This window comes from Suncus etruscus, chromosome 8 (assembly GCF_024139225.1).
Source record: "Suncus etruscus isolate mSunEtr1 chromosome 8, mSunEtr1.pri.cur, whole genome shotgun sequence".
Taxonomy (NCBI): domain Eukaryota; kingdom Metazoa; phylum Chordata; class Mammalia; order Eulipotyphla; family Soricidae; genus Suncus; species Suncus etruscus.
The window spans coordinates 111,245,255-111,266,215 of record NC_064855.1 but is presented as its reverse complement, the minus strand read 5'-3'; the positions used below and the strand labels follow the sequence as shown (position 1 = coordinate 111,266,215).

The window sequence follows — 20,961 nt, the reverse complement described above, 5'->3', positions numbered from 1 at the left end:
GAGAGACGCAATATTGAGAGTGGAAACAGCAGCCAAAACAGGCTGATTTGTAAACCTTGTTTTGTTTTGTTTTTCTCTACACAAGAACATCTCAAGGCATCCAGGTCAGGAAAGAGGCAGGTTCACCTCAGAGTAGCTAAGTTCCTGGGGGAGGGGGTGTCGTCAGGGACCTGGGTGATAAAGGGAAGTACAGAATTCTGTCATCTGGACAACCTGATAATCTCAGCCAATCCTGCTACAGGAAATTTTAACTGACTCCAGTTTTTTTTACAAAGTATCTCAATTTGCACTTCAACAGTATTATTTAAAGTACCACTGCATATTATTTTAATATATAATCTATTTTTTTATTATGTTTATATTCAACAGAAGGTCCCGAAGCTTTTGAGAGTTCTATTTCAGTGGTTTTCTGTCAGCTTTTGCAGGTACTGAAACAGAACTTCAGACTTTCTGTTCAGCATCGTTTTAAGTGGGAAATTGCTCGCCCGACAACAGCCCCCTGGGGGTTGGGCTGTGATACCTCTCCAGGACAGCATGTGTGCCCCAGGCTGCTCAGTCACCCAGCAGGTCTCCACCAGAATCTCACCCCTCAAAACACCACACTCAATCTTTTCTCTACCAGCACTAGGGCTAGCCCTGCCCGTACACACCTCACAGGGCTGTAAGAATTCACTAGATGCTGAGAAGGAGGGAAGTGGGACATAGCGTAGGGCACTTGTGCAAGGAAGCCTGTCTCAGCCACTCACACAATGGCCCAGAGACAGGTGGCTCTTGAGTAAGAGAGCCGCTCCTCACAGCCCTCGCCAGCCTGTCAACCTCAGTCTACCGGGATCGGAAGCCACTGCTCCTGTCAGGACGGCTCTTTGGTCATGGGCAAACGGAAAGATTGGAAAACGTTTTCGTTAGGATCCTGGAACAAGGTTGGTTGGTTGGTTGGTTGGTTGGTGGTTGATTTTAAATCTTTAAAAAATGGGAAGGAAGAGCAGAACAACAGTTGGTTTAATTGAAGTGGAATTTAAACCGAAATGGTCCGCCTGAGCCAAAGGGATTGAACCCTTGCCAAGAGTTCCAGCTCCTGTGGAAAGGGTTGCCACCGCCACCCTGCTGGCTCTCCGCATCCAGGGGGTCTTCTCCATCGTCAAACTTCTTCCTCATTTCTGAAAGGAGAAGCCAGCCTGAAGACCCATTGACCATGGGGGGATAACAAATTTTCACCTGGGAAACTTCCTAGATTCCTTCCTCCCAGACAAGGCCCAGGTATATGAGACTGGAGAAGCACCAGCCCTAGAGAAGGGGGAAGCACCCTGAAATACAGGACCCCTCAAATTCACCCCCATAAGAAGCTACTCAAGGGCATTCCTGGGAACAGCAGGCCTCACACTCTTCCAGCCTAATCTAATTTTGTGACATTCACCCGGGGCTGGCATAAAGCTTGCCTGCCCGCACTGAGCCTTTCTGCTGGCCCCCCAAATAGGCTCCCAGAGCTTGGGATCACAGTCCAGTCTTTGATTTGTGTGGTCAGGGAAATGCCCCGAATACACTCAACAACAGACATCAGTTGTTTCAGGTGGAGAATAGGAGACTCGAGCTCGGCTTCCACACAAAATGGTCCCACCCCACACTGTGGCTACTTTCGAGGGACCCAGACCTATGAATGTGCGAGGCTGGGTACCAGTCCCGGGTCTGTTCACACCGTCCTCACCTTACCTCTGTCAGGGAGGAAAACAAATGCCCTCCCCACTGCCTGGCTCTTCCAGAAAGCTCTGGAGGGGGTTCTAGAGGAGGTGGTACCTGGGTCTGAGAGCACTTCTTTTGCAGCTGCTATGTCAATGAACTTTTTCTCTGCTTTCTTCTTCTCCTCTTCATTCTGGAAATTATCAGGGTGCCACTGCAGAGCCAATTTCCGGTAAGCCTTAATGATTTCCTGCTTTTTGGCATTTCTAAGGGATGATCAAATTGAAGTATGTTATTGTAATATGTTATGTTATTGTGTTACTATGCAACAGAAAGCCAGCTTAGATCCCTGCCTCACCCCTCCACCTCCCAACCCTGACAAATGAGAGCTGAGGGCATCACTCACAGGCAACGGTGCCCTGTTCTGGATGGTCCCAGAATCAGCCACGCTTCCTCAGACATGCATTCACGTGAACTAGAGCCCCACTAGGAGCAAATAAAAGAGCTCCTGACAGTTTATGATCATCCCTTTAAAATATCTCCAGAGTGAAAGCATAGTGGGGAGAGCATTTGCCTTGCATGCAACCAACCCAAGTTCAATCCTTGGCATCCCATACAGTTCCCTGAGACTGCCAGGAGTAATTTCTAAGTGCAGAGTCAGTTGTAATGCCTGGGCACTGCCTGGTGTGACCCCAAAACCAAAAAAAGAAGAAAAAGTACTGGGGCAGAGGCCTGCAAAGATGGTATAGTGGGGAGGGTGTTTGCTTGCTTTGCAAGGGGCTGACCTGAGTTTAATCCCCAATATCCCCTGAGCCTGCGGAAATAGTTCCTGAGTGCAGAGCCAGGAGCACCCGAGAATTGCTTGATGTGGTCAAAATAAAAAAAATATTTAAATAAACCAAATAAAGGGTCATTCCATTCTTGGTGTGTAAAGAGTTGCTTTGACTCTTCCTGTATTTTGCTTCTAGATTTGCTTAAGGGACCAGACTTCAAACTTGATGGAAAGGCCACTGGTTCTTGCAAGTCATTGGTAGACAGGAGCACAGACTGAGTGAACAGCACACTTCACTTCAAAGAGCTTTCGAGTGCACTCTGAGAGATGGCCCCGCTGTGCTGCAGGCCCAGAGACGTCTCCCCTCCCGCCCTGCCCTCCTCCTGCACAGCACAGTTCATTCAATGGCTGCGTCACCAACTACCACTGCCCACGGTTCCAGCCAGGGCTGCTACCCATTCCAGATTGCTTTAAGCCTCAACATCTTTAACACAAGTCAAAGACAGTAAAACAATGGATTTTTATTTTAATCATGCAAGATTTTTAAATAGTAACTTACCTTTTGACTCCCAAGATTTTATAATAATCTCGTTTCTGTGACTGTTTCAATAATCTTTGGGCTTTTTCTAGGCCTTCTCGAATCTCCTTGTCATTTTCATTGTGTTCCTGAGCGGTTTCATAGTCCTGAATAGCTGTCAAAACACAGTAAGTGGACACAATTATTAGGAGGAATGATCACCTCTGACCTCTGTATAATTTTCAAAGTGGGTTCTAAAGCCAGACCCTTGGTCCTCCATTCTCTCTCCATCACTGCTCGGTTCCTCAGAAGCAATAGCCAATAAACCAAGTGGCTCACAAAGAGAATGAAGGCTGCCTGAAGTTATCCCCATGTTCTTTGAAAGAACAACTTTTCACTGCCTGGCTCAGGTCTAGGAAGCTGGATTTCTGAAGTGTCCCAAAGTTCCCTGGAAAGAACAACTTTTTGTGCCAAGACTCCCTGTACTCATACTGAGTTTCTGCTTGATCTTGCCTTTCGCTACCTACTCGCCAGCCAAGAACACCCCCACATTACTCTGACTGCACTCACACAGTGGAGGAAGGCATTTGTCTGCCCTATGTGCTCCCAGCAAGACTGTTTAACCTACACACACACACACACACACACACACACACACACACACACACACACACTGCACTGCACTAAAGTTCCTCCAGATCTCCATGTGGCCCTTTGTCTTCTGCTTTTGATATTTTCAGCTGAGCAACTCTTGTCTGAGCCCCCTGGTCTCTGCTACCCACTCACCAATCACCCAATCTGGGGGTGTTATTGGGACATCACCAACAAGAGGTTTTTTTCCCTTACTGTTCTCCCAACACCTTAACTCAAATGATGATTCACTAGGTTCAAATTCTAGGTCTTTATGGCAAAACTACTTCACAATAGGAAAAGACATCTCTGCTAACAGGCCTGGAAATTCATCTCAGCAATGCTTAATCCTGGAAGAGGCCGAGGAAGGTACCTTGTCCACATTATAATAAGAGTAACTGGGGAAAGAGGGACAGATTCAGTTACCCTGCATGACATACATACCAGCACTACCTTTGACCCACAAGGAGGGGAACGGAGTCTTAATCTTAACTCCTGCCTCGGTGCACCAGCCCTAAAACTACGTACAATATGGAATGTCACTGTCACCCACTCCACAGTGCCATCAAAAAATACCTTTTCAGGGACCCGGAGAGATAGCACAGCGGCGTTTGCCTTGCAAGCAGCCGATCCAGGACCAAAGGTGGTTGGTTCAAATCCTGGTGTCCCATATAATTCCCCGTGTCTGCCAGGAGCTATTTCTGAGCAGACAGCCAGGAGTAGCCCCTGAGCACTGCTGGGTGTGGCCCAAAAACCAAAACAAAAAACAAAAAAACAAAATACCTTTTCAGTTCAGCACCCGCATACACAAAGTCATTGTGACTCTGGAGGGGGAAGGTTTGTGCAATGTGTGTGGGCATGTGAAACAGCACCAACAATGGAAAAGAGAGTGGGTGTAGGGTCCTCAGAACATGGCCATGGAAGCAACACAGGCTCTAGCATTTTCTTATCAGGTCTAGAACTAGAAGGATCAAAAGGGTCTGGAAAGTCACCACACACTCATCCTCTCCTGAGAGATTCCCTCAGTCTCTTCCCTGATACTCTCACAAGCTTTTAGGGGAAAAGCTCTGTGTTCACCTTTGCTAATCTACAGTAATGTTTTCTCCCTTCAATATGTACATCTCCTCATTTAAGTCACTCATTTGCAAAAAGGCAAACACAGAAAGAATCCAGAATAGAAAAAAGTTCTCACTTTAACATATGACATTTTTAGCCAAAGTTATATAAAACATGATGCATTTATATCTGACTCAAATCAGACAAGTTAAGTGGTACTCTGACTTTCAATAATCCAGGCTCCTTCCCCATCTCACCAAATTTAGAGACCTACAAACTCTCCCTCACTCCATGAAATATTTCAGTTTCAATTTTAAACTTGGGACTCAACCATTTTACTCATAAAGTAATAATTTGAAAAGGTTCCCCAAAGAAATGTTTGGTTTATTTTTGTTTTGGGGGCCACACCCTGTGATGCTCAGGGGTTATTCCTGGCTACATGCTCAGAAATTGCTCCTGGCTATGGGGACCATATGGGATGCTGGGGATTGAACCCAGGTCCGTCCTGAGTCAGCCACATGCAAGGTAAAGGCCCTACCACTGTGCTATCACATCACTCCAGCCCCAAAGAAACTTTCTTTTTTTTTTTTTTTTGTTTTTGGGCCACACCCAGTGACGCTCAGAGGTTACTCCTGGCTATGTGCTCAGAAGTCACTCCTGGCTTGAGGGACCATATGGGACGCCAGGGGATCGAACCACGGTCTGTCCTAGGCTAGCGCTGGCAAGGCAGACACCTTACCTCTAGCGCCACCGCACTGACCCCAGAAACTAACTTCTATTGAAGAGAAAATATCAAAGGAAAAACAAACTTCAAGGACACATCTACCCATTATACTGGTATTATGCAATGTTCTTTACAAGATACCATCAAGTTTCCTTAAAAATTAAAGTCAGTTTGGAGCCAAAGATAGTATGAGTAGGGAATTTGTCTTGCATATGACTGACCTGGGTTCAATCCTATATGGTTCCCCCAAGCACCACCAGTAACTCAGTAATTCCTGAGTACAGAGTCAGGAATAAATCCTGAGCATTGCTAGGTTTGATCCAAACAGAAGAAAACAATTTTAAGTCAATTTGCCTCTGGTTACCCTCAGGTGGGGAGCAGGCCAAATGCCTGCCTTGCTGAAGTCTAGGCAGCTGTTCCCATACCCCACCATCACCCCTGCACCAATGAATGGCCGAATTTCATCACGTCATGACCAAGCTCAGCATCTTGGCAGAGACACAAACACAAAAACTCCAGAGATGCAGGTTTTGAGGCTGAAAACTCTGGGGTCTTCTCCAAGTGGGGCATGCAGCCTATCCCTACAACTAACTTCACATACCTGGAAGGGCCCGGCAGTCACAGACAGGTTCTACAAAATAGGTTGCTGACCTTAACTGAAGGTCCTTCTAACATCCAGCAAAAAACCTTGTCATTTCAGTTCTAATAAGGTAGGGTGAACGCTATAAATATTGCTCAAGAAGATCTTTTGTTTGCTGTTTTAGGGAGCCACATCTGGTGACACTCATGGCTTACTCCTGGCTCTGCACTCAAGAACCCTGCTGGATTTAGGAATCCATAGGAAATGTTGAAAATGAACCCTGGTCAGCCCACTGTACTATGGTTCTGGCCACTCACAACACTTGTATGTAGACCTATATGGCATATACATTAGTGTGTAGACTACACACTATGTGCAGTGCATATATAGTATACATATTACATATATAGTGTTGTGTATCTACATATGTGTATTTACATGTGTGTATCTACAGACAAAAGTCTGAGTGATACAAATCCAAAATTATAATGGCCACCTCTGGGCGATAAGACCTGTAAGTTAAATTTTCCATTTTGTAACTTAGGATTTCTTTTTTTTGTTTGATTTTGCTTTTTTATTCAACCACACCCAGTGACGCTCAGGGATTACTCCTGGCTATGCTCTCAGAAATCGCTCCTGGCTTGAGGACCATATGGGATGCTGAGAGTTTGAACCCCGGTCCATCCTAGGCTAGCGCGGGCAAGGCAGATGCCTTACTGCTTGTGCTACCACTCCGGCCCCGTAACTTAGAATTTCTAATTTATCTACAACATAGCTTAAATTTTTTTTTTTTTTTTTGGTTTGGGTCACACCCGGCAGCCCTCAGGGGTTACTCCTGGCTCTATGCTCATAAATCACCCCTAGTAGGCACAGGGGACCATATGGGATGCCGGGATTCGAACCAGGGTCCTTCTGCATGAAAGGTAAACGCGTTACCTCCACACTATCTCTCCAGCCCCTTAAATTCTTTTTTTGTTTTGTTTTGTTTTTGGGTCACACACATGGTGGTGCTCAGAGGTCACTCCTGGCAGACTCAGAGGATCATATGGGATGCTGGGGACCAAAACCCAGGTTCATCCCAGGTCAGCCACATGCAAGGCAAACACCCTACCTCTCTGCTATCTCTCTGGTCCCTATTTTTTTTATTTTTATATTCCTTTTTTGGCTTGGAGTGGGGGCATACCTGGTAGTGCTAAGGGCTTACTCCTGGCTCTGAGCTTTGAAATTACTCATGGTGGAGTCCAGGGGATCATATGGATTAGGTACCAGGGATTAAACCCGGGTCTGCCAAGTGCAAGACAAATGCCTTATCTACTATAGTAGCTTTTCAGTCCCTTTATTTTTAGACTTAGAGAGAATCCTTCCTTCCATGGTGCACCTTCTCAGATCCATGAGGAAGGGTAATTTTCTAGTTCTTTGCCAGTTCTCTCAAATCACCAGATTGCAGGTCGCCAAGCACATGACTATCACAACATCATCAGCTTGGACCTGCCGCTCGTTAAATCCTTCATCGCTTACCTTCGTCATACATCTCCTCTACCAAATAGGCCTCTGCTCGATCTTTCAGCGCATTCACATTGCTAGGTTCTATCTGCAAAACTTCTGAACACACTCGAATAGCTTCCACAGGCTTCTCCTCCTGAAATACAATGTGAGGAAAGAAGTTGTGTAGGGGTCATTACGTATGCTAACCATTGACACGCCTAGGAACTCGGTGATCATTACCTTTGAAAAGCAGTGGCAGATCCTTTCTTTTGAACGAATTGTGTATTCGAAAACATTTGGCTCTGTTTTCATGACAGATTCATATTTGCTGGTCGCATCAGTGTATCTAAGAAATAACCAAATCACAATAAGGAACAAGGAAGTCTACTTCCAGAGCTAGAGAAAAATAAATCCTCTATTCTGCACTCTCCATTGCCTAGCTGCTTATTTGAGTGAACAGGTGCTTTCAAAACTGTTTCTCTTCTTACTATCTATAGAGGAGATTCACACATTTATTTAGTCCACCACACTTTTTCCAGACAATGACAAAAATCACTCAGCCCCATCAGGTGAGTCAAAGGGAGAGAGAGGGATAGACACAGAATGGTCAAATTCATTATAGGAGATTATATATAAGATATTAATAGTAATAATAACCAAGGACATTAGAGACAAGGACCAGGAGGTCAGGTCCATGAAAGAAAGCTTTCCAAAAAGCAGAGGTGGTGGTGGGGAAATGCACTGAGGACAGAAAAGGGACCACCATGACAAAAAACAATTGGATATGATCACACTGGACAAGAACTGGGGTGCTGGAAAGGAGGAAAGTAATATGCATGATCCCCCTTCAGCAACAATATTGCAAACCATAGTGCCTAAAAGAAACACAATTTGGTGGGGGAAGGGGGAGAAAGGAGAGGAGAGAAGAAAGAGAAAGAGACAGAGAGATAGAGAAATTAATATTCCACGGTCTCTGTTGTCCAAGTTGGACCTCTGCAATAAGACATCTTGTTGTTGTTGTTTTTTATGTGTCCTGGGCTACAGCCTAGGGTAGGGTTTTCCTTATTAGTCCCAAGGTAGGCTCTGTTCAGTCACGGTTGTCAAAGTTTTCTGTTGTTGGTGCTCTTATTTTTCACAGTTCAAAGGACGATGTCTCTTCTGATTTCCATTTAGTGTTAGGTGATGTGATAGGACAGCCTGGTCTTAGGTCAAGTTTTCCTTTCCTCGTTGTCATATCAAAACTGGCACAAGTTGGTGCCAGAGTAGTGTTATAAATCTCCCAATGGAGCTTAGTTCCTGGTGCTGTTGCCCGGAGCTGTATCATTTCTACGTCGGGGATCCTGGGGACTGGTTGTATCCACATGACACATGTTCAAGATGGGAGGCACCCTTCTGCTATAAAAAGTGAGTTCTTATCCCTAGAAGATAAGATCTTGTTTCTGTGTCTATGGTTTCCCCTTTTTTTACTGTGCCCATACAAAAATATATGGTGTCATACAGTGTTGCTGGTGCTATTCTGGGTAAGGATGACAGGCTGCACATACAGTCTCTGTCGTCTGGTTTTGATCTGGGCTTTTATCCCAGTCAAAGCTTTTTGTACCAAGCAGCACCAAAAATGGTAAGGATAGAGAAAAAATGTATATATTAAAATAGAACAAATAAATAAAACTGAGTTAACGAAAACAGGGAGCAAGTGTTACAGAAGACTGAAGACAACAACGATGGATCGGAACCTCTAGAACCTAGAGACTCTATCCTAGACCCTGACCTATAATCTGCGCAAATACCAAGATCGCTAGCTACAGTGGCTTCATTTTCTCAAACATAACTGAGAGGAAACTTTCCTGGCATCACAAAAAAGCATTTGGGATGGGGTAATAAGTATAAATGGAGCCAGGGGTTGATCCCATGATGGTATGCTTCAAGGATGGAGAAACCCTGAATCTACTAGGCCACGGGAATTCCCTTTCTTCCCTAATGCTTACTGTGCCTATGCAAAAAAAAAAAAAAATAGGTGGAGGGAACGCCAAACCCTACCACTCCAGCACCCATACTTTTTCTTGTTTTGTTTTGATTTGTTAGTTTTTTACTTTATTTTTCTTCTCTTTTCTCTTTATTTTTCACTCTTGTGGTTATTATTTAGAGATTTATTTTTATTTTTATTTGTCGGGTCCATTTTTTTCTTTTTTCTTCCATTTTTCTTTTCTTTTTTTTTTCTCTCTCTTCTTTTTTTCGTAGTTGTCACCAAATTTTTTTCTCCCCTTTTTCTTATCCTTTTTATCTCCAATGACGGTGGAATAGATGCTCAATCTACAACAAGCTGTCAAGTGGAGACCAGTTGCACTAGCATTCTGGGGGGTAGAGGAGGGAGATATGGGATGCATACTCGGAACGGGGGCGGAGAAAGGACAGCACTGGTGGAGGGAATGCCCCTCATTCATTGTCACTATGTACCATAAATGATGCAGTGAAAGATTTGTAATGCACTTTGGTCACAATAACAATTAAAAAAAAAAAAAAGAAAAAAAAGAAAATCTTCCACAGAAGGGAAACTGGAGATGATGGTGGTGGTAAATGTGTGGTAAATGTGCTGAAGGGATGGATGTTGGGACACTGTAGGACTGAAATTCAATCATGATCAACTTTGCGACTTTGTATCTCATTATGCATCTTTATTAATTAAAAAAGTATCACTCAGCCTCCAGCCCCTCAATAATGGCAAACAAAAGAAAACAGATCAATCTTGATTTACATGCCACTGTGGCACATGATTCCCAAAGGGCTGCGACCTGCACACTGAAATGCTGCTGCTTTAGAGCCCAGGTTTAGGGGCCAGAGAGACTGGACACTCACTCCCTCTTCAATGGCTCAGAAGGAAAAGCATACCAGATATTAGCGTCTTGGATGGTGCAAACATTCTCTTACCTGCCATCTCTAATGAGCTCTTCCGCTGATTCGATTAATTTATTAAGTTTCTTTACTTGTTTATAGTGTGCAAAACACCGTTTATGATCTTGGTCAAGCTTAAGACATTCACGAACTTCACTGCTCAGATATTTAAAAAGGAGAAAAGACCACATCAAAATCATCAATGAGTAGACTAAAAACAGTCACAGTAAAGGGTTATTTTATGGTGACAATTAAACAAGACGTACTGACTTGCTCTGCAAACCCATGTTCTGCTTAACACAGCTCGCTGGCTTGTCTGTTTCTTTGCCTATTTCCACTCTAGAGAAGCCTGTGTTCTCTCTTGTACACACACTTTTCCCTTTACTCGCCTCACATCATTCTACTTAAGTTTCATGAAAAGCAGGAGAATTGGTCTTCAGTAGGAAGCTTGCCACTGGGGTGAATGTGGAGGGGGTAAATCAAGGAAGGGAACACTAGGATAATGGAGGACAGTTGGAGGATTACCTGCCACAGAGACAGGCTGAGGGCTGGAAGGAAACTGGGGACACTGGTGAAGGATGGTGGATACTGGTAAAGGGACGGATGTTGGAACAAAACAGGCCTGAAACTCAGATCGAGTATCTCTCTGTTCCTCTAATTCACAATGATACAATGTTTTTTACTTTCAATAAATCTTCAAAAAACTACAAATAATTAAGACATACGGACTGAATAATGTACAATATAGTTATATAGAGCAATGCACCAGATAACAAACTTACTATGTCCAAGAGAAAAGTGAAGTATGGAAGCACTCCACTTGCCCCCACAAATATAACAGTCCTCCTACTTAATTTAGCAAGCACATTCATGAAAATAAACCGTGGAAGGCAAACTGAGGGATCCCAAATACATAAACAGAGAATATTAAATATTGTTTTCTGGATTTGGGATTTAAAAGGAATAGGGATTCCCTGACTGCGAGAACTAACCTGAGAGATAGTTCATGGTCCCCAAGCTGGTAGTACAGTGTGCTGATCTTATAAAAAGCCTCCGTGTTATCATTCTTCAATTTTGATGCAGCTTTTAAGTCACTTATTGCTTTCCGAGGCTCATTTTCTTTTATAAAACATTCAGCTCGAAGTTCCCGTAGTTCTGCATCCCAAACACAAACCTTCAGAGAAACAAAGTATGAAAACATTAAGAAATAGTAATATGCACATTTATACTTGTATAAATCCTTATGTATTTTAATCTAAGTATTTGTCATCATTACATCATCATTACTCTTATAATACCATCAGAATTTAAAATTTAATTTAAATGTGACAAGAATGAACAGATGCATACTGTAAGAATATAAAACCTTTTTGAGCCTATTTAGTTATATCTCTAAAATTCTGAAAACAGGAGGGCTCATACTATTAGGTTTTTACCCCAGTAAGATATATTTGATTTCAGAGAGAATATCCTATCACCATTTTTTTGTATATCACAATTCTAATTTTTAGCCTCAGAAATAAAATCTGGGCTTAAATTGTGGACAAAATTCACAAAACATTTTTATTCTGCTATTAAGTAAATAAAATTCTCTCTTTACAAAATGCTACCTCCTGGGAATTAAATCCTTATAAAAAAAAAAGAAAGAAAAAAGAAAAATTATGTGAAAAGCTTGAGATTTCTATTTTCGTTAAAAAGCATATTTATGTGGTAAGACTGAGAAGTACTTATTACCTAGTCTCAAAGTCATGTCAACTTTTCACATCCATCATGATACTAAATCAACACTGCACTATAGAAATTAGGAATCAGTGAAAATGAACTAGCTCAAAATGGAGAGCTAACTATTTGGTTTTTGGTTTTTGGGTTACACCCGGCAGCGCTCAGGGGTTACTCCTGGCTCTACGCTCAGATATCGCTCCAGACAAGCTTAGGGAACCAGATGAGATGACGGGATTTGAACCACCGTCCTTCTGCATGCAAGACAAATGCCCTACCTCCATGCTACTACTCTGGCCCCGAAAGCTAACTATTAAAACGTAGCTTGATTTTTTCCCTTCATTGAGCATTAATAAAACTACATAGTGAAACATAAATTCCACATCGCATAGTTTCCTGTATAAAATCAGCAAGGGAGCGCTCAGTTTAACTGCATCACAAGTGTACTGCCAGGACTGGATGACACTAGAGACTAGATGAAACATCAAGTATGTGATAAATATGAATCATGATTGCTCCACTTGATTTATTTTAATAGATTTCCTTCTGAAACCATTTGTCATTAAGTTCTTCAGAAGAGAAAAAATTCTAAACATAGGATTCCGTATTTAGAATCCTCTGGATCTTATTTTTAACTCATCTGCTTTCATTTTATTCCCTAGAAAGGTCCCGCTCTAAAACACCCCTCTTTCAAAAAAATTTCAAAAAAAAACTTGTTTTCCCTTTTGCTTCAAGAAACCCTTTCCTTTCCTCTTTGGCTGCATTATCTAAATGTCTAGAATTTGGTTTTCCTAAAAAATGTGACATTCATTCCTATCCATAGCACATTCAGAATTATGGAAAAATTGAATTCTCATTTTATTTCTATATATACACCATTTTCAAAAAAGCAACAACCAAAAAAAAGTTGAATAAATCAGGAACAATCCGATTTTAGCCCTTCTAGGTTTTCTTTAGCATACAACATGTCAGGGCATATGCCTTACTGCAGAAAGCCAAAAGGGTTGGGCTTGTCAACCACAAGAACTCTGCCTTACCTCTAAAATTTTATCAAGGTAAGTTATAGCAGCCATATAATCGGAGTCTTCAAAAGCTTCGAGTGCTTGTGAACGCAATTGCTGCATCTCCTGCAATTTGAGAAGTTGGGACCGGGCTTCCTTTGCTTCGTTGTCACTTGGATTAGATTTGAGCTACAAGAAGAAACATCAACTAAATTCAAGATGTTCCATCATTTCTAAAGCCCGCAATACACACAACAATCTGGCTCCTCCAAGCACTGACGAAAGGTCCAGTCTGGAGTGTCCACATACCAGCCCCTATGCTGAGCACCTGGAAAGCAGCAGGGCCAGCCTGGACCAGTTGCAGAGATCGAGCCAGTACTATAGCTCAAGCCATAGAGCTCCAGAGAAAGGCCTGCAGCCCTCCAAGAGATTTCCAGGGAATGGACAGATCAGGTGTGGACAAGAATGCTGTCACCACAGACTGCACAGCTCTACAGAGTGCTTTGAGGGAACATGTTTACCTTTTCTTTAAATTCCTTTAGGGTTTTTAGGTACAAATAATTTTGACAGGGAAAGTGGCAAAGAGGGCAAGTTGTTTTTAGAGATGATAGGAAAGAAAAGATTTTATATCCAAGTTACAACACTGGGCCCAGACACAGCACAACGGGGAGGGAATTTGCTTTGCACACAGCGAACTTGGGTTCAATCCTAGCATCCCATATTGTTCCCATGCTTGGCAGGAGTGATTCCTGAGCACAGAACCAGGAGTAAGCTCTGAGAACTGATGAATATGGCCCCAAACAATTTATTTTCTTAAAAAATATATAAACAAGTTATAACACTAAAGGTTCTAGAATAATCAAACTTTAAATTGACTTCTCTCAGAACATGTCAGATGTGCTTCCCCAACCATAAAAATAAAAGTTTGAAAATATTTTTAAGTTTTAAGTAGTAAATGAGCACTTGAGATCACTGCCACCAAGAAAATGTAAGTTGAAACAATGATTATTATTTCACCCTGATCAGAACTAAAAGCCAGTGACAATCACAATGCAGAAGAGAAATGAAAAATGGGTAAAGCATTGAATAATTTCTTATAAAATCACAACATGTAATTATCATGCAGCCCTAACAATATACTTCTGGGAATTTACCCCTGGGAAATTAAATTTGGGGTTAAGGGGTTCCCACATCCACTGGTGTTTAGGGGTTACTCCTCCTGTGTCTGTACTCTGGAATTACTCCTGGAATTACGCCAGGGATCAAACCCGAATCGGCTGCTTGCAAGGCTAAGTGGCTCATCTGCTGTGACTCATCTATCTCTCCAGACCAAAATCAAACTTCCATGCTCAAACCAAAACCTGCACAAGAATGTCCACAGCAGCTGCATATGTCCACTGGCTGTGAGTAAATAAAATGTCATATAACTACCACGGGACACTCAGATATTAAAACCAGCTAAAAGTAATAATCTACTAAGAAGCATAAGTAGTAAGTAATAATTCAGTGTAGGGGCCAGGGAGATAAGTCAAAGTGCTGGAGACAAAGAGCATGACTGGAATGCGCACGGCCCACGGTTCAATCCAGCACTGCATGGCTTCCTGAGCACGGTTGGGCATGGACCTGGTGACCCAAAGTACCACTAGTGAGGTGTCCCACCCCAGACCCCACTATAAAAAACCACTATAACAAACTCTAGTACAAAAGGTTCTATAATTGATTTGATGTGTGGAACATCTTTGAAATGCCAAAGCAAGAAATAAGTACGAAATTAGTGGCTGATAGAGCCTGAGAGTTATAGGCCAAAGCGGAGTAAGTGGGAAATGGGTAGATTTTAAGAGGACAGGAAGTCTTTATGGCAATAAGACTGTTCTGTTCAGTATCATCAATACAGCAATGCATGAATGCCCCAAGAGGGTATAGAGTTAAATACATACAGAAGTGAAAACTAGGACTAGGAATAGAGGGGTAGGCTGCATCCTTATCAAAGTTCTGGTTGTAATTTTTGTAATACAGTTTTTAGTTACCATTGAGGAAAACTGTTTATTGGGTTAAGGGGACATAGGAACTTCTTCTGATGTTATTACAAGTGCACTTAACTATAAATAATAACATTTCAGTAAAAATTTCAGGTCAGGGCCCGGAGTGATATCATAGCGGCGTTTGCCTTGCAAGCAGCTGATCCAGGACCAAAGGTGGTTGGTTCAAATCCCAGTGTCCCATATGGTCCCCGTGCCTGCCAGGAGCTATTTCTGAGCAGGCAGCCAGGAGTAACCCCTGAGCACCGCCGGGTATGACCCAAAAAAACAAAACAAAAAAAACAACAAAAAAAAATTTTCAGGTCAAAATAAAAAATGTCTTCAATAGACACACATTCTTATGGAAGAAAGCAATACAGTAGTAGAAGGGGCCATTTCCAAAATGCATTAGCAGAAATCTACCACAGAACAACCTAAAAATAGAAAGTCTCTTGAAAGCCTCTTTCTTGCTTCTGAGAGTATGTTATAGTATTGATCTCAGAAAAAAACATTAAGTCAAGATAAAGCCAAAGATCCAGGAACTCAATTTTCCTACAGGTTACCTTCCATGCCCAGCAAGGAGTAATGTGCTAAAGCTTTATTCTATTCCATCGTGTATATGTACCACAGTTTCTTCAGCCACGAATGTTGTTGGGCATCTGGGTTTTTTCCAGATTCTGACTACTGTTAATAGCACTGCAATGATATAGGTGTGCAGAAGGCATTTTTGTATTGTGTTTTAGTGTTTCTATGGTATATCCCTAGGCATGGTATTGCTGGATCATATGGGAACTCAATTTCCAGTTTTTTTGAGGAATCTCCATATTGTTTTCCATAAAGGCTCAACTAGATGACATTCCCACCAGCAGTGAATGAGAGTTCCTTTCTCGCCACATCCCCGCCAGCAGTGATTGTTCTTGTTCTTTGTGTAAAGTTGTATTCTGAATTATTGTCATTTCTATTGTTTTAGTGTTTGCTTCTTTGTGGGCCATACCTGTGGGTGCTCAGGGGCCACTCCCCACTCTACACTCAGGGTCACCCCAGGGGAGAGACTATGAAGTGTTGGAGATCAAACCAAGACTTCTCATTTAAAGCACACACTCAGCTCTCTGAGCTACTGTCAATTCTAAAAGTCTACACTGGAATTGTGGCTGGTAATAAATACTAATTAGCAGATTAACACACTTATTAAAGAGCAGAAAACACATTCTCCAGTCTTATTGTTCAGTCACCTGATGAATTTGAACACTTTCACAGACAAAGCCAGTGCTAGGGGACATGGTACACACACACACACACACACACACACATACACACACACACACACACACACACACATACACACACACACACGCGCGCGCGCGCGCGTGCGCACTCTGTCTCTCTCCCTTTTCAGTTTTATTTTCAGCATGGTTATCATAATAAAGAAGCATTCTGATAAGCTACCAAAAACACAAATAATGGGCAATGGGCTATCATATATACCTTATTTACACCAATCAAGAAATCCAAGTAGAACAAAAAGGCAGGTCTTCTAAGAAGCCCAAAGGTAACATAAACATATTGGCCAGCTGACTAAACTGTTTATTTCAGGAGATGCTCCTTCCATTTTAATTACTCTGTAACATTCCCCCAACAAATCCAAAGCCCTTTAAACTCTGTAGTCATACAGAAGATTTTAACATTCCTTTCACAAATCTGTTTCTTTAATCCTCCCTTATGAAAGGGTTTCAGAAGTGATTGAAAGGTCCTTTGAAACAGCTTGGATGACATCTCTAGAATCTCATGCCTGAGAAAGCAGAAAACACAGACTTATATCTTTATTTCATTCCATTTGTGGAAGTGATTCTTGGATGTTAATTACAAATTATCAATTCAGGTACTGTGAGTTTTACATACACAGATCAAGTGGTTTTCACTTTAGGCTGTGGAACTATTAAATGCCTTTATACCAAAACACAGGGGCAAAATATTCACTCAAATAACATTTTCCTAGAGGCAAACACACAAACTGAACTGAACTTACCACTTTTTGAAAATCATCTTCTGCTTCATCCAGTCTTCCTTGTTTAAGTAGTAAGTGGCCTCTCTGTAATCTTGCCTAGAAGAAAATTAAAGAAATAATGACCTAAGTGTAATACATCTCTATACTTTCTTTAAACACAAAGACTGGGGCCAGAATACAGGATAGTACAGGAAGCCTTGTATGAAGGCAGCAAGGGTTTGATCCCCAGCAGCACATATGACTTCCCCTGAGCACCTCCAAGAGTGATCTCTGAGTGCAAAGCCAGAAGCCAGGACTGAACACTATGAGTTGTGGTCAAAGAAAGAGGTGGAAAGAGCCAATATGCTTATCAAGTAAATAATGAATAAACAACTGTGATATAGCTAGCCACTCCAGTATTATTCAGCTAGATAGAAGAATACAATTCCTGATGAAGGCTTGGTCCCACATGAATGGACTCTGAGAACATAGCTAAGAAATAAAAAAGTCATACAAAAGAAATTATGCCTTGTAACTTCATTTATATGAAAAATAAAAAGCAGGCAAATCTATAGACAGAAGATCTAAAGCATAAATGGAGTATAGTTTTTTTTTTTGGGGGGGGGGGGGCACTCACAGTGGCACTCAGGGGTTAATCCTGGCTCTGCGCTCAGAAATCGTTCAGGGACCGTATGGGATACAGGAAATTGAACCCAATTCCATTCTGGTTTGGCTGCATACAAGGCAAACACCCTATTGCTGTGCTATCTCTTTGGCCCCCATGGAGTATAACTATTAATGGGGGTGATAAAAATGTTCTATAACTAGACAGTAATAATAATACTTACATAACCAGATAAATCTACAAAAAACCACTAAATTGTACAATTTTATCAAGAGTGAACGGGGGGGGGGGGCAGTCGGAGAGATAGCATGGAGATAAGGTGCTTGCCTTTCATGCAGAAGGTCATTAGTTCAAATCCCGGCATCCCATATGGTCCCCTGTGCCTGCCAGGAGCGATTCTGAGTGTGGAGCCAGGAGTAACCCCTGAGCACTGCCCAGAGTGACCCCCCCCCAAAAAAAAAAGAGTGAACTAGGGGGACCAAAGCATTAGCACAGCAGAAGGCGTTTGCCTCAGTTTGAATCCCAGCATCCCATACGGTCCCCTGTGCCTGTCAGGAGCGACTTCTGAGCACAGAGACAAGAGTAACATCTGAGCACCACTGGGTATGACCACCACCCCCCCCCCCAAAAAAAAAGAGCAAACTAGGGAACTGAGATATAGCTCAGTGGCAGAATGCCTGCCTAAAATGTATTAAAACCCTGGGTTGGATCGCCAGTACCATTCCAAAAATAAAGAATTACAGCAGATTGATGGTATGTAAATTAGATCTTATTTTTAATTTTGTGCCACTACAATAAAAGTTGTCTCGTTTGGGCCTTTATTTAAACTTTGAAAGCAGTGGCCAGAGAGATAGCACAGCGGTAGGACGTTTGCCTTCAGAGCAGCCGAGCTAGGACAGATGGTAGTACGAATCCCGGCATCTCATATACTTCCCCATTCCTGCCAGGAGTGATTTCTGAGCACAGAGCCAGGAGTAACCCCTGAGCGCCAAAGCCCCTGAGGTTGACCCCAAAACAAAAAAAATAAATAAAAAATAAATAAAACTCTGAAAATAGTTCTGCAACTATATGTTCCATGACCAAAATAGTTAGATTCTATATTCTTTCCTCTGGACTTGCATCAGTTGTTCCTCCTTCATTCCTATTATTCCTCTTCTTTTCCCTTAAGTTATTTCGTCTCTCCCAAGAATATCATTTTTGTGGAGATAAGGAACTATGGCAGGGAGGAAGAGATTGACTGAAAATGACATAAGAAAAGTGGTAGTGGGTTCTGGATATATTGTCCGTGATGAAGAAACAGTAAGGAAAAGGCAAAAGCTATTGTAACTATGTTGCCTGAACTACAATAATGATACATTTAAAATAAAACAAAAGACCTCTAGTTCTAAGATGAAGAATGTCTATTCAAAGATGAAATCACACATAATCCACTAAAACATGTATTAGTTTTACACAGTAACTAAAAGTCTCTGATCTTGTGAGATGCCTCAACACACAAGCACAGAAACCCACTACACTAGTCAATAAATAGCTATTATAATTCTAGCTACTTAACCTTTGTGAAAGGTTTTACCTAGAGCTGAGAAAATTAAAATCTGATACTAGAGAACTTCATCTTTTATTTTGGGAGCAGGGTGTGTGTATAGATGTGGGGTCACACTGGTGCAGTGACGTTCAAAGGGTTACTCCTGGCTCTGCACTCAGAAATCATTCCTGGTAGTACTTTGGGGAGCATATGTGATGCCAGAGATTGAACACACGTTGGCCACCCAGTTCTTGTCCAGGGTGATCAATTCCAACAATCATTGTCCCAGTGGTAGTGTCTTTACCTAGCTGAACTCAAGCCATGACTGGTCTTCCTGTACCTCAACACAAATGTCTCTGGATATTATTACCATACTGCCTTTTATTTTTCTGATATTCCACAAATGAGTGAGATTATTCTATGTCCATCACTCTCCCTCTGACTCATTTCACTCAGCATAATAATTTCTAAGCCCATCCATGTTAAAACACACTTCATGACTTCATTTTTTTTCTTATGGCTGCATAGTATTCCATTGTGTAGATGTACCACAGTTTCTTTAGCCACTCACCTGTTGTCAGACACCTGAGTTGTTTCCAAACTCATCACCAGAAAATATTCTTGAGTGCAAAGGCAGAGTAATCCCTTAACACCACTAGAAGTGGACCCAAAACCGACCCCCAATAAAACTAGTAATACTTCAGACCAAACATTTGCCTGTATCAAATCAATTCACTCAAATTCTTTTTGGAAAATGGTAGGACACAGAGAATAAACAATTTATCAAACTGATCTGGAAACCATGCCACTACTGTCTTATTATTTTAAGCCTTTATTCTGCTCTGCACATTGTCAGGATCTCCCTTGTTGATCAATCCTGCTCCCTTGAAGGTATAGGAGTGTTGTTTTGGGGCTAGAACGCTTGTCTAAGTTCACACTAGATCCTCATTACAGACCCCTGATCTTGGAGCCCTTCCCTCTGCTTTCTTCTTTCAGTGAGACTTTCACTGAACCTGTTACTTATCTCTCGAAGGCCCTAAAGCCCAATGCAGATTCAGGTCTTCCCCTCCATTACTACTCACACAGTGATTTTTTGAACTACAAAGCAAACATCACTGGCAAGCTTCTTTAAAAAAAAAAAATCATCACATTCCCGCTGTTCCTTTATCACGGTGACCTTTGAGTCCAGGGATTTTGTTTGGCATTCTCTCAATGCCCAGTCCATGACATTAAAAGGAGGCTCCTAGGTCAAGCCTCGCCTCAGGAAACCAATGACCTCTTCCAAGTGCCCTTACATTCTCATTTAAAGGTGGTTTAGATGCACTTACTGCAGTGAAGTCCATCTTCAGTTCAATCACTTTGGTTAAATCAGGGAGTGCTGCTTTTGATTTGCCCATTGCTAAAAAGACAGTAGCTCTCCGATAGTAAGCAATGTAATTGTCAGGGTCGCCATCTGAAAATCAAAATAACCATGATTGGTTCTCTTTGTTCTTTAAGAAACAAAGTTAGTTCTTTAAAAAAAAAGGGGGTAGGGGGTGGGGGACATACAGTAGAGACTATAGAATCACAAAGTCTAAAGCATTTTTTATCTAGCCCTTTAGAGAAAAAGTTTGCCAACCTTCAGTGCAGAATGTTAACTGTATTCAACTCACTACTTTAATCAGGTTGCAATTCAGAGTTTGCCTTTCTAAAATATTCTCATCACAGGATTTTAGAATATTAAGACTTCTAATTAAACTGACACACTGATCGCACATCTGCT

The 20,961-nt window shown here is 41.9% G+C and overlaps 1 protein-coding gene across 1 annotated transcript in view; it reads right to left on the bottom strand.

The window, feature by feature from the left end:
- Positions 1-989: 989 nt before the first annotated feature.
- The window catches only part of DNAJC3 (DnaJ heat shock protein family (Hsp40) member C3), a 38,764-nt gene continuing 18,792 nt past the window's right edge, over positions 990-20,961 (bottom strand). Inside the window, exons 3-12 of the mRNA XM_049778705.1 lie at positions 20,528-20,652; positions 17,092-17,166; positions 13,084-13,236; positions 11,320-11,501; positions 10,364-10,483; positions 7,679-7,784; positions 7,472-7,592; positions 3,006-3,138; positions 1,792-1,940; positions 990-1,157 (exon numbers count right to left, since the gene is read on the bottom strand). Coding sequence (XP_049634662.1) covers positions 1,000-1,157; positions 1,792-1,940; positions 3,006-3,138; positions 7,472-7,592; positions 7,679-7,784; positions 10,364-10,483; positions 11,320-11,501; positions 13,084-13,236; positions 17,092-17,166; positions 20,528-20,652 — 1,322 coding nt within the window. The 3' untranslated portion in view covers positions 990-999. The remainder of the gene's footprint in view (positions 1,158-1,791; positions 1,941-3,005; positions 3,139-7,471; positions 7,593-7,678; positions 7,785-10,363; positions 10,484-11,319; positions 11,502-13,083; positions 13,237-17,091; positions 17,167-20,527; positions 20,653-20,961) is intronic.